This window comes from Acinonyx jubatus, chromosome B4 (assembly GCF_027475565.1).
Source record: "Acinonyx jubatus isolate Ajub_Pintada_27869175 chromosome B4, VMU_Ajub_asm_v1.0, whole genome shotgun sequence".
Taxonomy (NCBI): domain Eukaryota; kingdom Metazoa; phylum Chordata; class Mammalia; order Carnivora; family Felidae; genus Acinonyx; species Acinonyx jubatus.
In genome coordinates, this window is record NC_069387.1 from 48,584,149 (window position 1) to 48,602,939 (window position 18,791).

At 38.2% G+C, this 18,791-nt stretch overlaps 1 protein-coding gene and 1 long non-coding RNA gene across 4 annotated transcripts in view; both read left to right on the plus strand.

Moving 5' to 3' along the window:
* DERA (deoxyribose-phosphate aldolase) overlaps nucleotides 1-8,489 on the plus strand; it is a 117,803-nt gene extending 109,314 nt beyond the window's left edge. For all 3 annotated transcript variants that reach the window (XM_027035634.2, XM_053225874.1, XM_053225873.1), the window contains 3 exons: nucleotides 4,079-4,191; nucleotides 7,788-7,937; nucleotides 8,256-8,489. In XM_027035634.2, the coding sequence (XP_026891435.1) occupies nucleotides 4,079-4,191; nucleotides 7,788-7,937; nucleotides 8,256-8,312 (320 nt within the window). In that variant the 3' untranslated portion in view covers nucleotides 8,313-8,489. The remainder of the gene's footprint in view (nucleotides 1-4,078; nucleotides 4,192-7,787; nucleotides 7,938-8,255) is intronic.
* On the plus strand, nucleotides 4,198-5,521 carry LOC128316360 (uncharacterized). Its single transcript, XR_008300128.1, has 2 exons — nucleotides 4,198-5,287; nucleotides 5,335-5,521. It is a non-coding gene; the product is annotated as an uncharacterized LOC128316360 (long non-coding RNA).
* Nucleotides 8,490-18,791: the final 10,302 nt, after the last annotated feature.

The following is an 18,791-nucleotide window of genomic DNA, read 5'->3' on the forward strand; positions in this document are numbered from 1 at the left end:
GGCAATACCAGAGTAAGTGCTTAAAAAATAAAAATGCTCCATGGTGGAGGTGTGTCAAAGGTATATAGGAAGCAACTGAAAGAGCTCCCAGTGGCCAAAGGTAGAACCATTTGAGCAAGAAAATAATGAACTGGATTATAAACCCAAGTATAATATCTCCGAGTCTGTACTGCTAGAAATGATCATAAATATGTACATGGTAGCAGACAAGTCTCCCATGCAAGTGTGGGATTCACATAAGGGCTTCTTTCCAAGGGGTACAGTATGGAAAGTAGAGAAAAGAGAGTGACTTTGCAGTGGACAAATGTGGCAAATCCTACCTCCCAAGTGTTTGCAGTCGACATCAACAGTGGTAAATCATGTCAATGGTAGGTACGCTTGATGTGATACTGTGAGAATGGCACTTTACCTCTGTGGTCTTCCTCCCCAAAAACCCATCACCCCAGTTTAATCAAAATGAGAGATATGTCAGACAAGTCCCAAATGGGGTACATTTTACAAAATACCTGACCAGTACTCCTCAAAACTGTTAACAGTCATCAAAACAAGGCAAGTCCAAGAAACTGTCACAGCCACGAGGAAACCATGGAGATATGACAGATGTACACATCATACTATCCTGGGTGCAATTGGATTCTAAGTAAAAGTAAGGAAATCTAAATAAAATAGGGATTTGGGTTAATAGCAATATGTCTATATTGCTTCATTAATTGTAACAAATGTACCATATGGATAAAAGTTTTTAATAATAGGGGAAACTGGGTGTAGGGTTTATGGGGATTCTCTGTACTAGCTTTACAATGTTTCTGTAGATTTAGATCTGTTCTAAAATTTAAAATTCATTTAAAAATAAATAAAATAATGTATTCTTCTGAGTCACCTGTCCAGTTTTGTTACCTGAACTGGGATGAAACTCAAAACTGTCTTTCCTTTCCCATTAGTCAGTTAAAGGTAGGAAATATTGTAGATTGCTTTTTCTTGGTAGCTGTGGCCCTCTATTTACCACTTGATCCATCCATCCATCCATCCTTCCATCCATCCCTCCATCCCTCTATCTATCCTTCCTTCCTTCCTTCCTTCCTTCCTTCCTTCCTTCCTTCCTTCCTTCCATCCATCCATCTATCCATCCATCCAAAATTCATTTATTGAGCCTTGCTTGTGTGTCATTCTCGGGGATACAGAGTACATAGAAAGATATAGCACCTGCCCTCAAATGTGCTTAACGTACAACCAAGAATGAGAGACAGACACTATGTGTAGGCCACTGTTACTACTCCTGGACTTTTGTTGCTATCATGATAGGTATTCTGCTCTGCTCCTCCCAAATATGTTAGAAGGAGAGTCTTCTCCCTTATCCTACCTCCAGACTCTTTCAAAGGAGTTTGGCTTTTTTGGTTAACTTTAAATTGTGTGATTTTTAAGTGACCATAGCTTTTTTTAGGCCTCCAAATGTGGCCTTGGACTTTTATCTTAATAATCTTTTAAGATGCTTGAAAGAATTTACATGATACCTAGTGTTGTACCCAAAAGCTTTCTAGTGAATCAGAAGACAATGTCACACTTTAGGAAATCACATCTTGGTCTTGGTCTCATTGTGAATTCTTTGGGGATGTTCCCCTCACCTCTTACATCTATTTTTTGGAGGCTTTAATCTCTTCTCCTTGATTGTCTTTTTTCTGGTGTGGTAGTGACCACACGTTGGTTCTGTAGTCCTATTCATTTGTTCATTTATTAATCAACTCAGCTCATGCCTACCTAAGGGCCTTTCTTTGCACTTGCTGTTTCCCTGCTTGTGATGTTCTTTTCAGTGATACCTTTCATTCAGTCTGATTTGAATATCACTCCTGAGCGATGCCTTTATAATAACTCTATTTAAATATGGCTACCTCTCCCCAACTCCATCACTCTCTACCTCATTACATTGCTTTTTTGTTCAGAGCACTTACCTCCACTGACATTTGTTATATATTCATTTGTTTATTGTCTTTCTCCTCTAGAAAATCTGCTTACAAGGGTAGGAACTTTATTGTTTTGTTTTGTGGTCTATCTTCCGCATCTAGAACAGAGTCTGGCACATAGTAAGTGCTTAGTGAATATTTGTTAGATAAATGCATGCATGAGAAATATATCTCCATTTCTTCCAGTGGGTCTATAGACCCACAGGAAAAAAAAGGCTTCTGATGACCTGCTTTCATAAATCAAAATTTCTATCACATTTTTACACATTGAAACCCTACCTAAGTCTTTGATTCATTTATATTTGTATAATGCTTGAGAGTTTTCAAAGTGCTTTCATATAGATTGTCTCTTTTAATTCCTTGTATAACGAACACTGTGAAGCAAGTAAGAATTTTCAGGCGTATTTTATAGGCAAGATGGTTCAGGAGGTAAAACCAGGTCTTCTGACTTCTAGCCTATCAAGTAATTACCCAGGATCTATGTTTCATTTCCACCTGCACCTAGAATGTATGCTTTTGAGGGCAAGGGCTTGAATTATTTGTTGCTATATTTTCCACTGTGCCGCACACACAGTGTGTTTACAAAGGTGTGTCAATTTGAACCTTTCCATCCACAGAATAGTTGTGGAAGTATCTTTCCATTTGAAACTAAAGGGGAAAGTTTTAGCCATTTCTTTCCAACATTTCCATTGACCACTTCTTTGATGCACCTTGGGAGAATCCCAGACATTAGCCTTACCTGTGGTCCCTCAGACTCAGTGGGCTAGAGCCATGAATTTGCACAGGAATCCCCTAGGAACCTTGTTTATATTCAGATTCTGATTCAGTTGATCTAGTATAGGATCTGAGAGTCTGCATTTTTAACAAGCACCCCCATGGTACCCATGCTGCTGGTCTGTGGGCATGTTGAGTATTTCAAGGTTAGATAATCACATTAAAGATGGAATCCCTATTTGGCTACCTGACTTTGTGACCCTAGGTAAGTTTCTTGGAGACACTATAATATTGGTTAAGCTGTGTTTTTTTGGTTAGAATTCTACCCCATCCCCTTACTGTGTGACCCCAAGCAGGTTATTTAACATTTCTTCTTCTTTTTTTAAAAAAAATTGTTTTTCAACGTTTTATTTTTTGAGAGACAGAGACAGAGCACGAGAAGGGATGGGGCAGGGAGGGAGGGAGACACAGAATCTGAAGCAGACTGTAGGTTCTGAGCTGTCAACACAGAGCCCGACATGGGGCTTGAATTCATGAACCTTAAGATCTTGACCTGAGCCGAAGTCAGACGCTCAACCAACTAAGCCACCCAGGAGCCCCATTTTAACCTTTCTGTATCTCAATTTTGTCCTTTAAAATGGGGATCATATTAGTACTTAACTTATGCAGGCGTTGTGAGGAATGACTGAGTTATTACTTGTAAAGCACCTAGAATAAAGAATAGTGCATAACACACAGCGAATCTTAACTGTTATTATCATTTCTTTGTCTCCTGTGCTATTCTGTTAAACTACATCAATAGGTTTAGGATGCATTTGAGAGACAGAAAGTTGTTTAAAGTATTTGTAGGTTATGAAATAGTTGATGTCTTTCGTGAAATTCCTAATCTCGTTGGAAGATACATGGCTTTCATTACTGAACAGCGCAGTACAAATAAGCTAGTGGTGATTCTTCTTGTGTGGTCAGAGCCGTACTGAGTACTTTCTGTCGAGCATAAGAAAATGAGGGGAAAATGAGTGGGCACTGCAGTTTTGTAGTAAAGTGTTGTGATAAATGATATTAAGCATAGGGCATAAAATTGTTTTTATTCATCTTAGTTATGCGTTAAATAAACCAACTTGATTTTAATTGATGATATGGAAAGATGGAGGCAACGGCCCTAGGAATCAGAATCCATTCGGTACATAATTCCATGCATCTTCTAGTAAGGGGGGGAGGGGTGGAAAGTATGGATAGAATTATTTTAAAGAGGGATTTTCTTTTTAATTTTTCAGATAGCTAATGAAAAATAAAGTTGTGTTCCTCAGGAAAAAAATTTACACAACTCCTTTCTTCCGCTGACTAAGATGTGTAAAAAATAAAATTTTAATTAACATGGAGGTTTTTTTTTTTTCCTTTTGTTTTAGGATCAGATTTTATTAAGACCTCTACTGGAAAAGAAGCAGTAAATGCCACTTTCCCGGTAGCTATAGTAATGCTACGGGCCATTAGAGATTTCTTCTGGAAAACTGGAAACAAGGTATATTATTACCAGCAAATCTTTCTTCGGAGTAAAGATAATGTTATTTATAATACTAGTTACAGCCACAAAAACTGTCTTTATATGCAGAAGGTGTGAATGAGTTACCTTTATTAAGATAAATGTTTAATTTACCTTTCATTACAAAAGAACACATTCATGGAGAAAAATGTGCGATTAGCAGAAAGTGAGTGTGAGTGTGGGAGTAAGTATGTGTGATCAAGATGTAAACTCACTTTATGTCCTTTTATTAACTGAAGACAATTTTATCACTGACAAGAGATTCCTAAATGGGTTCTTTAACGAACTAATTTTGCTGCAACACAGAGGCTTTCTGGTAAGGCGTTGGCCAGCGAAAACAGGTTAATGCAGAAATTAAACTTCCTTGAGGAATGGAAAGAATTGCAGAGTAACATTTATTGAATGATAAGCTGTGGTGGTGATATGAAAAGTATGCAATATAATGGGAAATAATCTTTTCCTGTCATTATTGAAGGACACACATAAATTGGTTTTTCTGTTGGGAAACCCCCGGTCCAGAAAAACTTATTACTTTTAATAATATGAGGTGAAGAGAAAATTCTCGAGGAGATGAACTTATTAAACAAAATAATGAAATGCTGTGAAACAGCAGGGAAAAGGTAGCTAGACGTTATATAGCTCTTGAATTAAATATCCATTTTTGCGTTTTATGGCAGTTGGATGTGCTCTTTGGAAGACTGTTAAGCTGAGGAGGGTATGTGCTAGCTTTTGTCAGCTTTTCGAAAAATAATACATATTTTTTTGAAACATAGGAAGTTAAAAAGAAAAATGCGTATGAGGTGTTTTTTTAAAATGAGTTTGGATTTTCCTTTTAGCTTCAAGTTGCTTGTTTAGCTGCAAATTATCTCAAAGGGTTTTTTTTTTTTTTTATATCACTGGAGAGAAAGGTTGTTTTGTTTTATTTTGTTTTGTTTTGTAATGAGACTGTCCCTTCCTCAGAAGACATCTTTAAAAGCTGATCTCTGGATTACTGCTGAATGGAAACCCCCCCCAAAAAAGACCTTTAATCCTGTGCCAACTGGATGTGATGACTGTATATGTCACTGTACCTTCAGTTCATTTTGGAACTGGAGCCCCTTTTCAGAATGTTCTGGGTTTCAGAGGAAATGAACTTCTTCCAGAATTTTCTCCTTCAGAATAACTTCATATCTTAAAAAAGTATAGCAATGCTGTCTACTGTGACCTTACTTATGATAGTTGACTCAATTTGAGTAACCTGTACTTGGTAGCCTTTCTGCATTGATCCAAATTAAAAAAAAAAAAAAATGTTTAGCTCTAAAAAAGAGAACTCTCTCTTTGGTCCTCCCACCTGAGACCACTACTATTCATTTAGACCAGTAGTTCCTATTTTGTGCCAAAGTACAACAAAATAAGATGTTCGATGCCTGGGCCCTCATCCCTAGCACTTCTGGATCAGGAGTAATCCTCAGGCATCTGTGTGTCTCATAAACTCCAGAGTCAGGATTAAAACTCACCATTAGAGACCCAATCCTGTTGTGTTCTCAACAAACATTGATTGAGTGGTTAACTATGTGCCATGTTAACCTATGTTAACAGGGATACAAAATGAACAAGTCCCTTCCCAGGAGATCTCTTAGACAACAAGCAAAGGATTTCAGTAAAAGTTTTAAGTGCTCAATATCCTAGGTCAGTGTACAGTAGAAGGGACTCTTCACTGTCTTCCAGTACTTTCCTTTTACTTGTATTGACCCTTTCCTCAGCTAACAACCAAAGTTCACCCCAGTTTTATCAACAGTGGACCGATACAAGTCAAATCATAGTCATTATAATCACGTTTGATTTCACACGGTGAGGATCTGTGGCTCTGTCTACAAATCAGGTGCATCCTTTCAGGTTGTTGACAAGTTGCCTGGGCAGCCGTTAGACTGTAAACTTTCTACATCATTGATTTAAGGGGAGTTTTAAAATGTGATGGGCCGTCTTCCAGACCATGATTAGTGTCACTCTGAGCAGCAGAGGTTTAATATTTCATAACTGATTTCATTGCAGATTTATGTTTTCCATATTCTCTCCCTTAAAAAAAAAGGATAAACTTATGCTAGAACCTCTCTTTAGAAACATTGCCAAACAGACTTGCTGACACAACTGAACTATATGGAAAAATCTATATGCAGCACTGCCTAATTGACAAAAATGTTCCTATGATTAACATGTATGCTAATATAAGCTAATTGATTTTGGGGGCTTCTTCTCAAGAAATAATCTCATCCTATTTATCTCCCCCTCTCGCCTCATGTCCCTGCACTCTTTCAGAGCCAGTTGGGCTCCAGAGGAATAGACAGATACGGTTAGGATCAGTGTATAGCTGCTGCTTAGTCATGTGGCCATGTGTGCCTGAGGCAGGGAAACCAGTAAGGAGACCGACCGATATTCCATATGAGAATGAATGAGGGTCTAAACTAATACGGCAGAAGTGAAAGCAGAGAGGAAGTGTGTGTGGTAGATATGGAAGTTAAGGAGAGAAGATTCGTAGGACTTGACCATTGATTGATTGGGTTTGGTGTGGTGAGGAAAATGGCGGAGTCTAGGTTAACTCTGAGGCTTCTAGTTTGGGTAAATTATGGGACCTTGCATTTATCATCTCCCTTCTCTAGCATTCTTTTAGCAGTTAACCCCATGTTGGTGCTACCTATCGAATCAACAGCTCTTAGTGTTTAAATGCCTGAGCTTTAGTACTTGGCTATAGAGTGTTTTCTTGATTGTTCCCATCTATAGATACTCTACACTACTGGATTCAAGTTCTGGAGACCAGTAAATCCAGATAAGCAGGTTTTACTGTTTATAGAACACATTTATCCATTTCTAATGGATTTGGGGACATCATTTGTAAACATCAGATACTGGCTGACTTGTGCTGTTTTATGTTCACCTTCAAAGACTACTGAACTGTGAAGAGTTGCTACACTGTCTTTTTCTGCTGCACTTATTTAAGTGGTCTGGCTGCTTTATATAACTCTTTCTACTTACAACTTAGAAGAAAGTCCCTGCAGTTATATTGATGAAAACAACTGTCAACACCCCTTCCTGATTGCTGCCAGTTTGGTTAGTGTGGCCTCACTGATTCCCTCTTCTTATTTTGAATACATGTGTGTGTCTTTTGCACCTCAGGATGAAAGGCTGAAAGGTGACTAGCCAGGCTCACTGGTAGAAATGCAGAATGAATGGGCTTTTGTGATATCTGTTTTCCTTGTTTATTGACACCTCTCTTGTTTATCCCCAGTTCACAGCTATAGTTTAGATGGTTGAGGTTTATGACTTTCCAAAAAGTGCAATGTTAATGAGGGTTATTAACGCTCATTAGTGTCTCCTCAGAAGCAGTGACATTCTTCCCATTAATCTTAGAGAAGTCATTTTGTACTGTGAATGGGCGTGAGCCAGTGATCTAAGCTCTTTTGCTGGGTAAAGTGAAATAGACTTTAAAAAAGAGAAGGAGAGAAAGAGAGAAAGAGAATCGAGACCTTGTATTAATGCAGTACCAGTTTTTAAAGTACTCCAGGAACAAACATTGTTCTCTTTCCCACCTTCCCTTTTAGATCGGCTTTAAACCAGCAGGAGGCATCCGCAGTGCAAAGGATTCCCTTGCCTGGCTCTCTCTCATAAAAGAAGAGCTAGGAGACGAATGGCTGACGCCAGAACTCTTTCGAATAGGTGCCAGTACTCTGCTTTCTGACATCGAGAGGCAGGTGAGTAATAATCCGTTGTCCTTGGCACAAATTGGCAAGTGTGTTTTTGAGAAAGAAATGAATACCCCTACTGGGGTATGAGAACTAGAGATAAGAATTCATCGGATTTACCTCATCGTACCCAAAGTTCTGTTTTCTTCCAAGCAAACCTCCACCTGAAGTAGGCTGACTGCAGAGTCTGCTGAAGTGCATAATAATATAAGGCTTTATAATGAAACATCAATTAAATTATTAATTATTATTTAAAAGTGTAAATATTAACTGATATATATGCTATATAATCATTATTAATTAACTGCATTCTGATTTTCCTCACAGATTTACCATCATGTGACTGGAAGATATGCAGCCTATCACGATCTTCCTATGTCCTAAATCAGACTGATTCCAGAAAAGTTCTTTACAACGATGTTTAAAATGTGTTTTTCTACATAACTGCTAAAATTATTTAGTTAAAATATGAGGGAACGAATAGGTAACTGATGGTTTTTTTTTTTTCCCTTCAAGCTTTCACTGAATTTAATTCAAAAAATAAAAGGAAAAAACAACTAATCCATACGTGGTATTCTTTTCAGGCACATCTGAAATGGCTCTAATTACTTAATGATCTGCATTGTTAATTTTGTGAAGATTTCCTCTTAAAAAATTCTAAGTAAAATATTAATGACAACTTTGATGACATTAAATTCTAAGGGAAAAAAAAAATGCTAAACTGCCCAAGAAATGTGCTTTAGCCAAAGAAAATGGAGCATTCCAGAGCTGCCAGCCGTACTCTAATGACTCCAGGAATCACTGACTTGACACTAATTTCCTGCCATGAAAATCTGTCTTTAATTTTTACAACAGATACGCTCTTTTATTAATTGTTTTGCTAACGAAACGTCTGTCATTGTTATATGACATTATGGCTATTGCCTTTTTTAAAAATCTCTGTAGTTTATTGTTTTGGAAAGGAACTATAAATTCTAATAGTACATACTGAACAAGTAATCCGTTAAACATACAAAAAGGTTTTATCAATGACTTTGTGAATGTCTCTAGTAGAGCCTTTGTATATTTATATCATAAAGCACCTTAGTAACATTATTAGTGAGTACAACTTATGTATATATTCTGAAACTTTTAAGATTTTCTGGCATCGTGATTGGAGAAAAAGCAGCAAACACTAACGTAGCATTTAATATGTGCTAAGCTCTTTACATAGATCAATGTATTTAATCCTTATTTAATCCCTAAAACAGAACTGGTATTATCATCCTTTTATACAGATGAGGGACTGAGGCACAGAGAGCTTAAGCAACTTGTCAGAGATCACAGAGCTCAAAATGAGCAGAGTCAGGAATCAAGCCCGGACAGACAGTCTGGCTCCTGAGTCTGTGCAGTCACGCCATGTATCGCTGTCCCTCAGCACACACAGAGCTCACTGTCCACTCTGGGGATGGTTATCTACTTTGTGGTCTACTCGGTCCTTTGCTCTTTGTCTCTTCCAGGTTTCCATCTCTGCCATTTTTGCTTGCTGGCACCTCTACCGAATTATAGTGCCTAAGTCTTCTTAAATGGGGATTTTCATAGAGAGAATCTTTTATCCTCCCTGAACGAGTCTCCAGCTACTCGTGAGTGGGAAACCCCACACTGGGCATCCGTCTTGGTTTCATCCCATTGCTGAATTCTAGCCAGCCTCTTCCTCTTTCTAGCTCTATGATCTTGGTTCAGTCAGTTCACATCTCTGGACCTCAGCTTCTTCATCTATAAAAGAAAGGGGTTGGGCAGGTGACATCAAGGTTCTTTCAGACCTAAAATTATATTACCCTGAGGGTAATTACAACAAATTCTAGAAAATGTTTTATGGCTATAAAGAGAAAACACTTTTGGAGCAATCTAAATTAGAATTTGCCTCTCGGGAATCAATTAGGCAAGTCCCCACGGCACCTCTCCAACTGTAAATGAAATGACTAAAATAAGAACGGAGAAGAAATCCGCTTTCCCCCTTGCCTTAGCAGAAAGCTAACTCTTAACTTACGCCTTTGGATACGGTTGGTTGCTCTGAATACCATATCCACCTTCATAACATACCAGCCCAGGTGCCCACAGCACAATGGCCAGTCACCTTTAGAGAAGAAACTTTGCAGAAAAATAATTACATTCTATCACCTTTGAAGCTATTCCAATTTCACAGGGGTTTCTGTTTTCCTCCCATTAAACCCAGCTGGTCATTTTAGTTGATCAAGTGAACAGGCATCATTATCTTCAATTCTAATTTATATGAGGCGTCCACTGAAACTGACCCCTGCGGACAATTATAGATTCACATAGGAAATTAAGACTGAGTCCCTCAAACCTATTAGAGGCTGATGAGCATGGCCTGATCTAAAGGTTCATAATCTAATATTTTGGGGGACAATTTATTCCAAGGACTATCAGACTCTTCATCAGGAATGTCTGCCCCTTACCTGGCTCTTGAAATCAAATGTAACACAGATGACTTTAATGCGAAGACCCTAGTAAATGTTGATTGCTATGAAAACATAAGAGGAAGAGGTCATTTTCGAGGTGACTGTGATTTACTAGGAGCAGATTTGTGTACTTCAGAACATAGGTAGCAGATGCTTTGTAACAATCAGGAAGTGAGGGCCAGGTCTTGTGTTTAAAGCCTCTAATAAAACAACCCCCACCCTAATTGTCCCAGTTGTTCAGTAAACCATATTAGGCCTTAAAGTTACTTTTTAAACAACGAATCATATAATCTGTAGGCTTCAAGAGACTTTAGAGAATATGTATTTCTGTCATTTTTTATGTAAGAAAAGAAACAATGTGGGGGAGTCACTTATTAAGTAAGACCATGTAGAAAGTCAGAGCTGAGACTAGACCTTCAGTCCATATTGTTGTTATTTATTTCAGTTCTTATTCTTTTTTTTTTTTTTGAGAGAGAGAACTTGTAAGTTGGAGAGAGGAGCAGAGGGGGGGGGAGAGAGAGAGAGAGAGAGAGAGAGAGAGAGAGAGAGGGAGAGAGATAGAGATACAAAGAGAGAGAGAGGGAGAGAAAGAAAGTCTTAAGCAGGCTCCATGCCCAGGGCAGGCTGGATCCCATGACACTTGGATCTTGATAGCTGAAATCAAGAGTCAGACACTCAACTGACTGAGCCCCCAGGTGCCCCCTTAGGTCCATATTGTGCCATGAAATATTTTATAAAACATAGCCAGGGCATTGGAATTGAAAGTTTCTTTCTTGTTTATACACCCTGCCACACCTAACATATTTTGTCAGTGTGTGAAATTCAGACTTTAAAAAGACTCACTTTTGACTCTTAATAATCTTCTAAATGGTGTTTTTGAGAAGACCAACCATCTACATTTAGCCCAAATGATGGTGTGGTAAATTTCATCCAGTAGGCTTTCTGAACTTTGGGTAACCTCAAGCACTGAAATTTTTTCTAAAAAAGAAAGTTGAAAAAAAAACCAAACAGTTGAATGTTGCTTTATTGTGTTTATTATTATTTTTCTAAGGACAAAAAAGAGAGGGGCTTGTTTTGATTCTGGTTTGTCTACAAATGGGGAGAAAATGACTAGTGCAATCACAAAACAATCTCATAATTACAGTATCTCTGCCTCATTCTAGATTATTTCAGCACTAACGGGAAATTTAGGCAAATGAGTTTGCATGAAAAATAGCTTCTAAGGAGACCTGTAGAAAATCCAGAACTGTTGGAAATACTATCTGAAAGTCCCATCTTCTATACACAGAGATCTAACAGTCTCTGTCCTGATGGAGCAGAACAGTTTGCTATGCCATATATAGATGTCTTACATAAACCAAATCTATAGAAACCAAATCAGTTTCTTTGGAAAAAATAACTTACACTTCCAGTACAGACAGAAACCAATATTAATTTTTCTTCTACTAACCTGATAATTTTTTGACCCAACATAAATAGGGCCAGAGTGGAGATAGAAGAAAGAATTTGCATAGATCGTACTTTCAAAGGAAATGAAACATTATGCCCATTTTGGCACTAAGAAAAAGGTATGAGGTGAAATCAATTTCTACATTTGTTTTCCTGATTGTGCTCAAGAGGCTTGCTTCCCAAAGGAAAATATATATTTTATAACCACCACCAAATGATCCTTTCCAGAAATGACCACAGGTAACATCTGGCCAATATATAAAATACGTAGTAAAAATAATCATTTTTAATTAACTAAAACCTGCTCAGGAGAGAGAGAGGAATATCCATCTGGTCAATTCTTATTTAATAGGGCAAATGAGGATCAGAATGTTTAATGTAATATATGTGAAATACTTAGTGACCTTACAATGAACTAAAACTTTTTTTTTTTTTTTTTTTTTTTTAGGAAGAATAGAGTGAGGGGGAGGAATCAGAATATCTTGAAATGATGGACCTAAAATTTGATTTCTTTTTTAGAAGTACATCTTCTACTTTAAAATGTAGGTAGAATAGAAACCTAGGTTTTGTGGCATTATTTTCTATGGTTCAATGACAGAAAATGTGTTTTAATCCACTTGAATGGTAAAATGAGGTTTTACTTTTTTCTGGAGTTTGAGAAGGATGATGAAGAGTTTTAAGTGATAAGTGGTTATAAATAAAGGTGAAAGGAACTAGGATTATTTAGCCCAAGGAGAAAATAGAAGAGTACTTGATGTCTAATGGTCCCAGGAAAAGTTGTATATTTGCTCATAGTAACAGAAAGTCCTATATCCCCTCTGTAGAAGAAGAAATGAGTTTATGCTACATGAGAAGTAAGTTTATGCTACATGAGAGTTCTAGGGAGAACTCTAATACTCTGAAATGTGTTCTTAAGGAGGCACATCTTTCTCTTCCCTTCTCAGAAGTAGATTCTCCTTTGATTGGTGTGGTTTAGTTGTTCTTCCAAAGAAAGTGGTTCTCAGACTTTAGTATGCATGAAAATCACCAAGACAGTTTATAAAACATGGGATTTGGGGCCCCACCCCCAGAATTACCAATTCAATGCATTGGCTGTGGGGCCTAAGAATTTGAATTTCCAGGAAGTTCCCAAGTAATGTTACTGCCCAGGAACCACACTCTGAGAACCACTGGACTAGAAAGCCTTGTATTCAATACCTAGATTCCAAAGTAAATGCATGTTTTCATTAGTAATATCCACCAGCTGCAGTGCTTCTTAATCATGAAACTGCAGGATAAATGTGTATATTTTTCTGCTTTTTGTAGCCAAGAACAAGGAGGGAGCAATGGAAATGACATTATCCCTTAATCCTTTCACAGTAGGCAGTGAACTTGACTCTACTTTGGGCTTAAATGCAAGCTTTGGAGCCTAGGATAAACATTTTAGATGAGTTTAGAATCATTATCCACAAAATCTTCCAAAGGATTTCAGCAAGCCAGTGTAGGAAGATTCAGCTGTATTTGATTTTACCTATTTGGAATGCTTTGACTTTGGTGATTCCAGTGTAATTGCACATAAAACTAAGACCTGTTTTAACAGAGCTCATTCTTTAACTTATATTTAAAATAGATAAAATGTTCTAGGGAAGGGACATTTCACAGATACTTGGCTTCTTAATTTGAAGCTACTGGGTAAGTGATCTCTGGACTAGGAGCTAATGAAAACATTAGGTCCTTGGTCTTCTTAAAACTAAAGGATGTTTTAAATTTGTTTTTTGCTTTTAAGTGTGTGTTCTGCATTATCAGGCAAGGTTCATAGTTGCAAATAACAGAACTCCCCTTTACCTAGAAGGCCGCCAGCTAGGAATAATGCCCAAATCACTCTTCAGAACTGCTCCGGTGAAGACACTGCTACCACCCCTGGGCACTGGATTACCGGAACCTTCTGCCTTTGCTGTCTCTGGAAGATGATGGAGCCCTATTTTATCACAGTGGCCTAAGAGGGATTCCTCACATTACTTTCTTGGGCTTCAAAGACCTATGTGGTTGTGTCTATTGTTGGAGCCTCAGTCATATGCCTGTACTCTAGCTGGGAAAGCAAGTTTGGTCTTCTTGGAGAAAGTGGCACATGGTATTCAAAAGATATTGGATGGCGGGCACCTGGGTGTCTCAGTCGGTTAAGCATCTGACTTCAGCTCAGGTCATGATCTCACAGTTCGTGAGTTTGAGCCCTATATTGGGCTCCTGCTGTCAGTGCAGAGCCTGCTTTGGATCCTTTGCCCACTCCCCCCCACCCCCACACCCACCTCTCTCTGCCCCTGTCCCCTCCCCCTCAAAAATAGATAAAAACGTTTGGGAAAAAAAGATGTTGGATGGTCACTATTCATGACAGTTGTCAACTACAATATAACAAGGTAGTACTGGAGACACAGTTCATATTTTGTGCTAGGAAAGGATTCATTGTGCCTCGGCAGTCTTTCCATTTCTTGTGAGTTGAATTCTGCAAAAGCTGCCCCTTGTCCTTTGGTCCCACACAACAGAGCTAGAGAAGCCCAATGAAAACCTTCCTATAGTCACTCTCACCAGCAATATATGACAGGGACCCTTCTATATCTCTAGACAGCTATCTATTGACTTCCTATCATGGGTAATGAGGAAATCAGGTTTTCCGCTTCCTCCCCCTATCTTCCCAAACTCACCTGATTCTTGCTGATCATATAATTTTTCATATCATATTCTTTAGACTTTGAAATGTACTTACCGCTCTATTCCATGATTTATCAGCTTCAATAATCTTTCTATCCTCTGCTCTACCAGATGAGAAAATCAGCATATTGACATTACTACCCACCATCTGTCCTCTCCCCCTCCAAATCTTGACTATATTATTTCTACACCATTAGAGTTCATAACATTGAAATTCTGTTCTGTGACCATAATTTCTACAATTATTTTAGTTTCAGTCCTACAGTTAAATGAGGTCGGTACTTAGGATCAGTACTCCACTTCTGTTTGCTTTTCAAAACTTGGCCTGTAGTAGTTTCTTCAGGAAGGGCGTAGGGTATATTCCCTCAGTTTTTGCAAGCTCAAAAAATGTTCATTTTCATTATACTTTAATGAGTCTTTGGCTGTGTATAATTCTTGGATTGCATACTTTATTTCCTGAGGACTTTGCTATTGTGCTATTGCCCCAATGCCTTCTAGCATTGAACATTGCTGTGGAAAATAATAATCCGACTTGAACTTGTTGCCTTAATGCACAACAGCTTTTTTCTTTGAGTTCCAGCAACTTTATTAAAACATGATTCAGGGTTGAATGTGTTATGTAAATTTTTCGCAGAGTTTAGTGAGTCCTTTCAGTCTACAGGGGCATGAGTTCCATTTCTGAAAAGTTCCTTTGAAGTATATCTTTAACTTTTTTCCTATTTATTATTTTTAACCTCTTTAGGTTTTTACTTATTGCATATGTTAAGGACTTTTTAACTGTCTTGTCTAGCTATTAATATTTTATAATTCTGAATTCTTTTTTCTACTTCATTGAATTGCACTTTTTCTTATTCCTGCCATACTTGTTTCTTTCCATGTTTTTAGCAAACTCTGGCTGCTGCCAGTGAAATGTTTGATTCCTGTACTCTGCCAAATCATATTTCATTTTCTGTTGTCTTGCAGTATCTTCCCTGAGATCTTGTATATCCAATATGGGCTCTTGCTTTATAGGTATGGGAGCTTTGTTTGGGTCTTTTTTCTTTCAAGTTTATGGCAATATTTTTGGCTCCAATTTTTTGTTTGTTCTATGGAAAATTTTTTTTCTGTTGTGTGTTCTTTGCCTTCCATTTTATCTTTGTTTGATCTCTTTTTTTAGTGTAGCTTTGCATGGATGTTTATTTTTGAATGAGATAGCTTTGCATGGATGTGCAAGCTTTGCACATGGATGTTTAGCTTTGTATGGTGTAGCTTTGCATGGATGTTTATTTTTGAATGAGATAAGTTTTTTTGTTTGTTTGTTTGTTTTGGTTTTTGGTTTTTGGGTTTTTTCTAGACCAGGTACTTGCCAGATGTTTGTGTGGGAGAGATGCCATGTCCATTTTCTATGCTGGCAGGGATTCTTGATGTTTTAAGACACATAAGTTCCTTATGTCACAAAATGTGTGTTTGAGTGAATTTTCCTCCCTAGCTACCAGAGATCAGTGGCTTTAGGGCTATTCACAATGCAGTCCTGTCCTCTGGCCCTGTCTCAACTATAGGCTGCTTCTTGTAAATTGTGGGTTGCTGTATGATTTTTCCTTTAGCCTTATCTTCTCTGCTTTTCTTTGATGCCATACTGGGTCCAGGGAAATGCCTGCTGTGAGTCCATGCACCACCTATCTCCATCAATCCTTAGAAGTTCTGGATCTGCCTCCCTTGAGTGTGCCACCTGTTTTGATCTGCTGCCTTTGACTGAGGCCATGAGTTGGAATTTGTAACAATGTTACATTTAAAACAATGTTACATTTAAATAAGGAGAGTTCTTAACTGTGTTTGGGGTAAATATAAATTCTTTTTTTTTTTAACTTATTTATTTAAATTCAAGGTAGTTAACATACATTGTAGTATTGGTTTCAGGAGTAGAACCCAGCGACTCATTACTTATAACACCCACTGCTCATATCAACAAGTGCCCTCCTTAATGACCATCACCCACTTAACTCACCACCACCCCCCTCCAGCAACCCTCAGTTTGTTCTCTGTATTTTATTTTTTATTTTTTAAAAATTTTATTGCTTTAAATTTACATCCAAATTAGCATATAGTGCAACAATGATTTCAGGAGTAGATTCCTTAGTGCCCCTTACCCATTTAGCCCAACCCTCTTCTCACAACCCCTCCCCAGTAACCCTCAGTTTGTTCTCCATATTTATGAGTCTCTTCTGTTTTGTCCCCCTCCCTGTTTTTATATTATTTTTGTTTCCCTTCCCTTATGTTCATCTGTTTTATCTCTTAAAGTCTTCATATGAGTGAAGTCATATGACTTTTGTCCCTCTCTGACTAACTTCACTTAGCATAATACCCTCCAGTTCCATCCACGTAGTTGCAAATGGCAAGATTTCATTCTTTTTGATTGCCGAGTAATACTCCATCGTACATATATACCACATCTTCTTTATCCATTCATCCATCAAAGGACATTTGGGCTCTTTCCATACTTTGGCTATTGTTGATAGTGCTGCCATACACATGGGGGTGCATGTGTCCCTTCGAAACAGCACACCTGTATCCCTTGCACGATAAATGCCTAGTAGTGCAATTGCTGGGTCGTAGGGTAGTTCTATTTTTAGGGTTTTTTTTTTAATGTTTTATTTATTTTTAAGACACAGAGAGACAGAGCATGAGCAGGGGAGGGACAGAGAGAGAGGGAGACACAGAATCGAAGCAGGCTCCGGGCTCCGAGATATCAGCACAGAGCCCGACGTGGGGCTCGAACCCACGGACCGTGAGACCATGACCCGAGCCGAAGTCGGACGCCCAACTGACTGAGCCACCCAGGCGCCCCTATTTTTAGTTTTTCGAGAAACCTCCATACTGCTTTCCAGAGTGGCTGCACCAGCTTGCATTCCCACCAGCAATGCAGAAGAGATCCTCTTTTTGCGCGTCCTCGCCAACATCTGTTGTTGCCTGAGTCCTTAATGTTAGCCATTCTGATAGGTGTGAGGTGGTATCTCATTGTGGTTTTGATTTGTATTTCCCTGATGATGAGGGATGTTGAGCATTTTTTTTTTCATGTGTCGGTTGGCCATCTGGATGTCTTCTTTGGAGAAGTGTCTATTCATGTCTTTTGCCCATTTCTTCACTGGATTATTTGTTTTTTTGGGTGTGGAGTTTGAGAAGTTCTTGATAGATTTTGGATACTAACCCTTTATCCGATATGTCATTTGCAAATATCTTCTCCCATTCCTTTGGTTGCCTTTTAGTTTTGCTGATTGTTTCCTTCGCTGTGCAGAAGCTTTTTATTTTGATGAGGTCCCAATAGTTCATTTTTGTTTTTGTTTCCCTTGCCTATGGAGACGTTTTGAGTAAGAAGTTGCTGTGGGCAATATCAAAGAGGTTTTTGCCTGCTTTCTCCTTGAGGATTTTGATGGCTTCCTGTCTTACATTGAGGTTTTTCATCCATTTTGAGTTTATTTCTGTGTATGGTGTAAGAAAGTGGTCCAGGTTCATTCTTCTGCATGTTGCTGTCCAGTTTTCCCAGCACCACTTGCTGAAGAGACTGTCTTTATTCCATTGGGTATTCTTTCCTGCTTTTTCAAAGATTAGTTGGCCATACGTTTGTGGGTCCATTTCTGGTTTCTATATTCTGTTCCATTGATCTGAGTGTCTGTTTTTATTCAGGTAACATACTGTCGTGATGATTATAGCTTTGTAGTATAGCTTGAAGTCTGGGATTGTGATGTCTCCTGCTTTGGTTTTCTTTTTCAAGATTGTTTGGCAGTTCAGGGTCTTTTCCATACAAATTTTAGGATTGTTTGTTCTAGCTCTGTGAAGAATGCTGGTGTTATTTTGATAGGATTGCATTGGATATGTAGATTGCTTTGGGTAATATCGACATTTTAACAATATTTGTTCTTCCTATCCAGGAGCATGGAATCTTTTTACATTTTTTGTGGCTTCTTCAATTTTTTCTTAAGCCTTTTATAGTTTTCAATGTATAGATTTTTCACCTATTTGGTTCGATTTATTCCTAGGTATTTTATGGTTTTTTTGTGCAACTGTAAATGGGATCGATTCCTTGATTTCTCTTTCTGTCGCTTCATTGTTGGTGTATAGGAATGCAACTGATTTCTGTGTGTTGATTTTATATCCTGCAACTTTGCTGAATTCATGAGTCAATACCAGCAGTTTTTTGGTGGAATCTTTTGGGTTTTCCGTTTAGAGTATCATGTTATCTGTAAAGAGTGAAAGTTTGACCCCCTCCTGCCCGATTTGGATGCCTTTTATT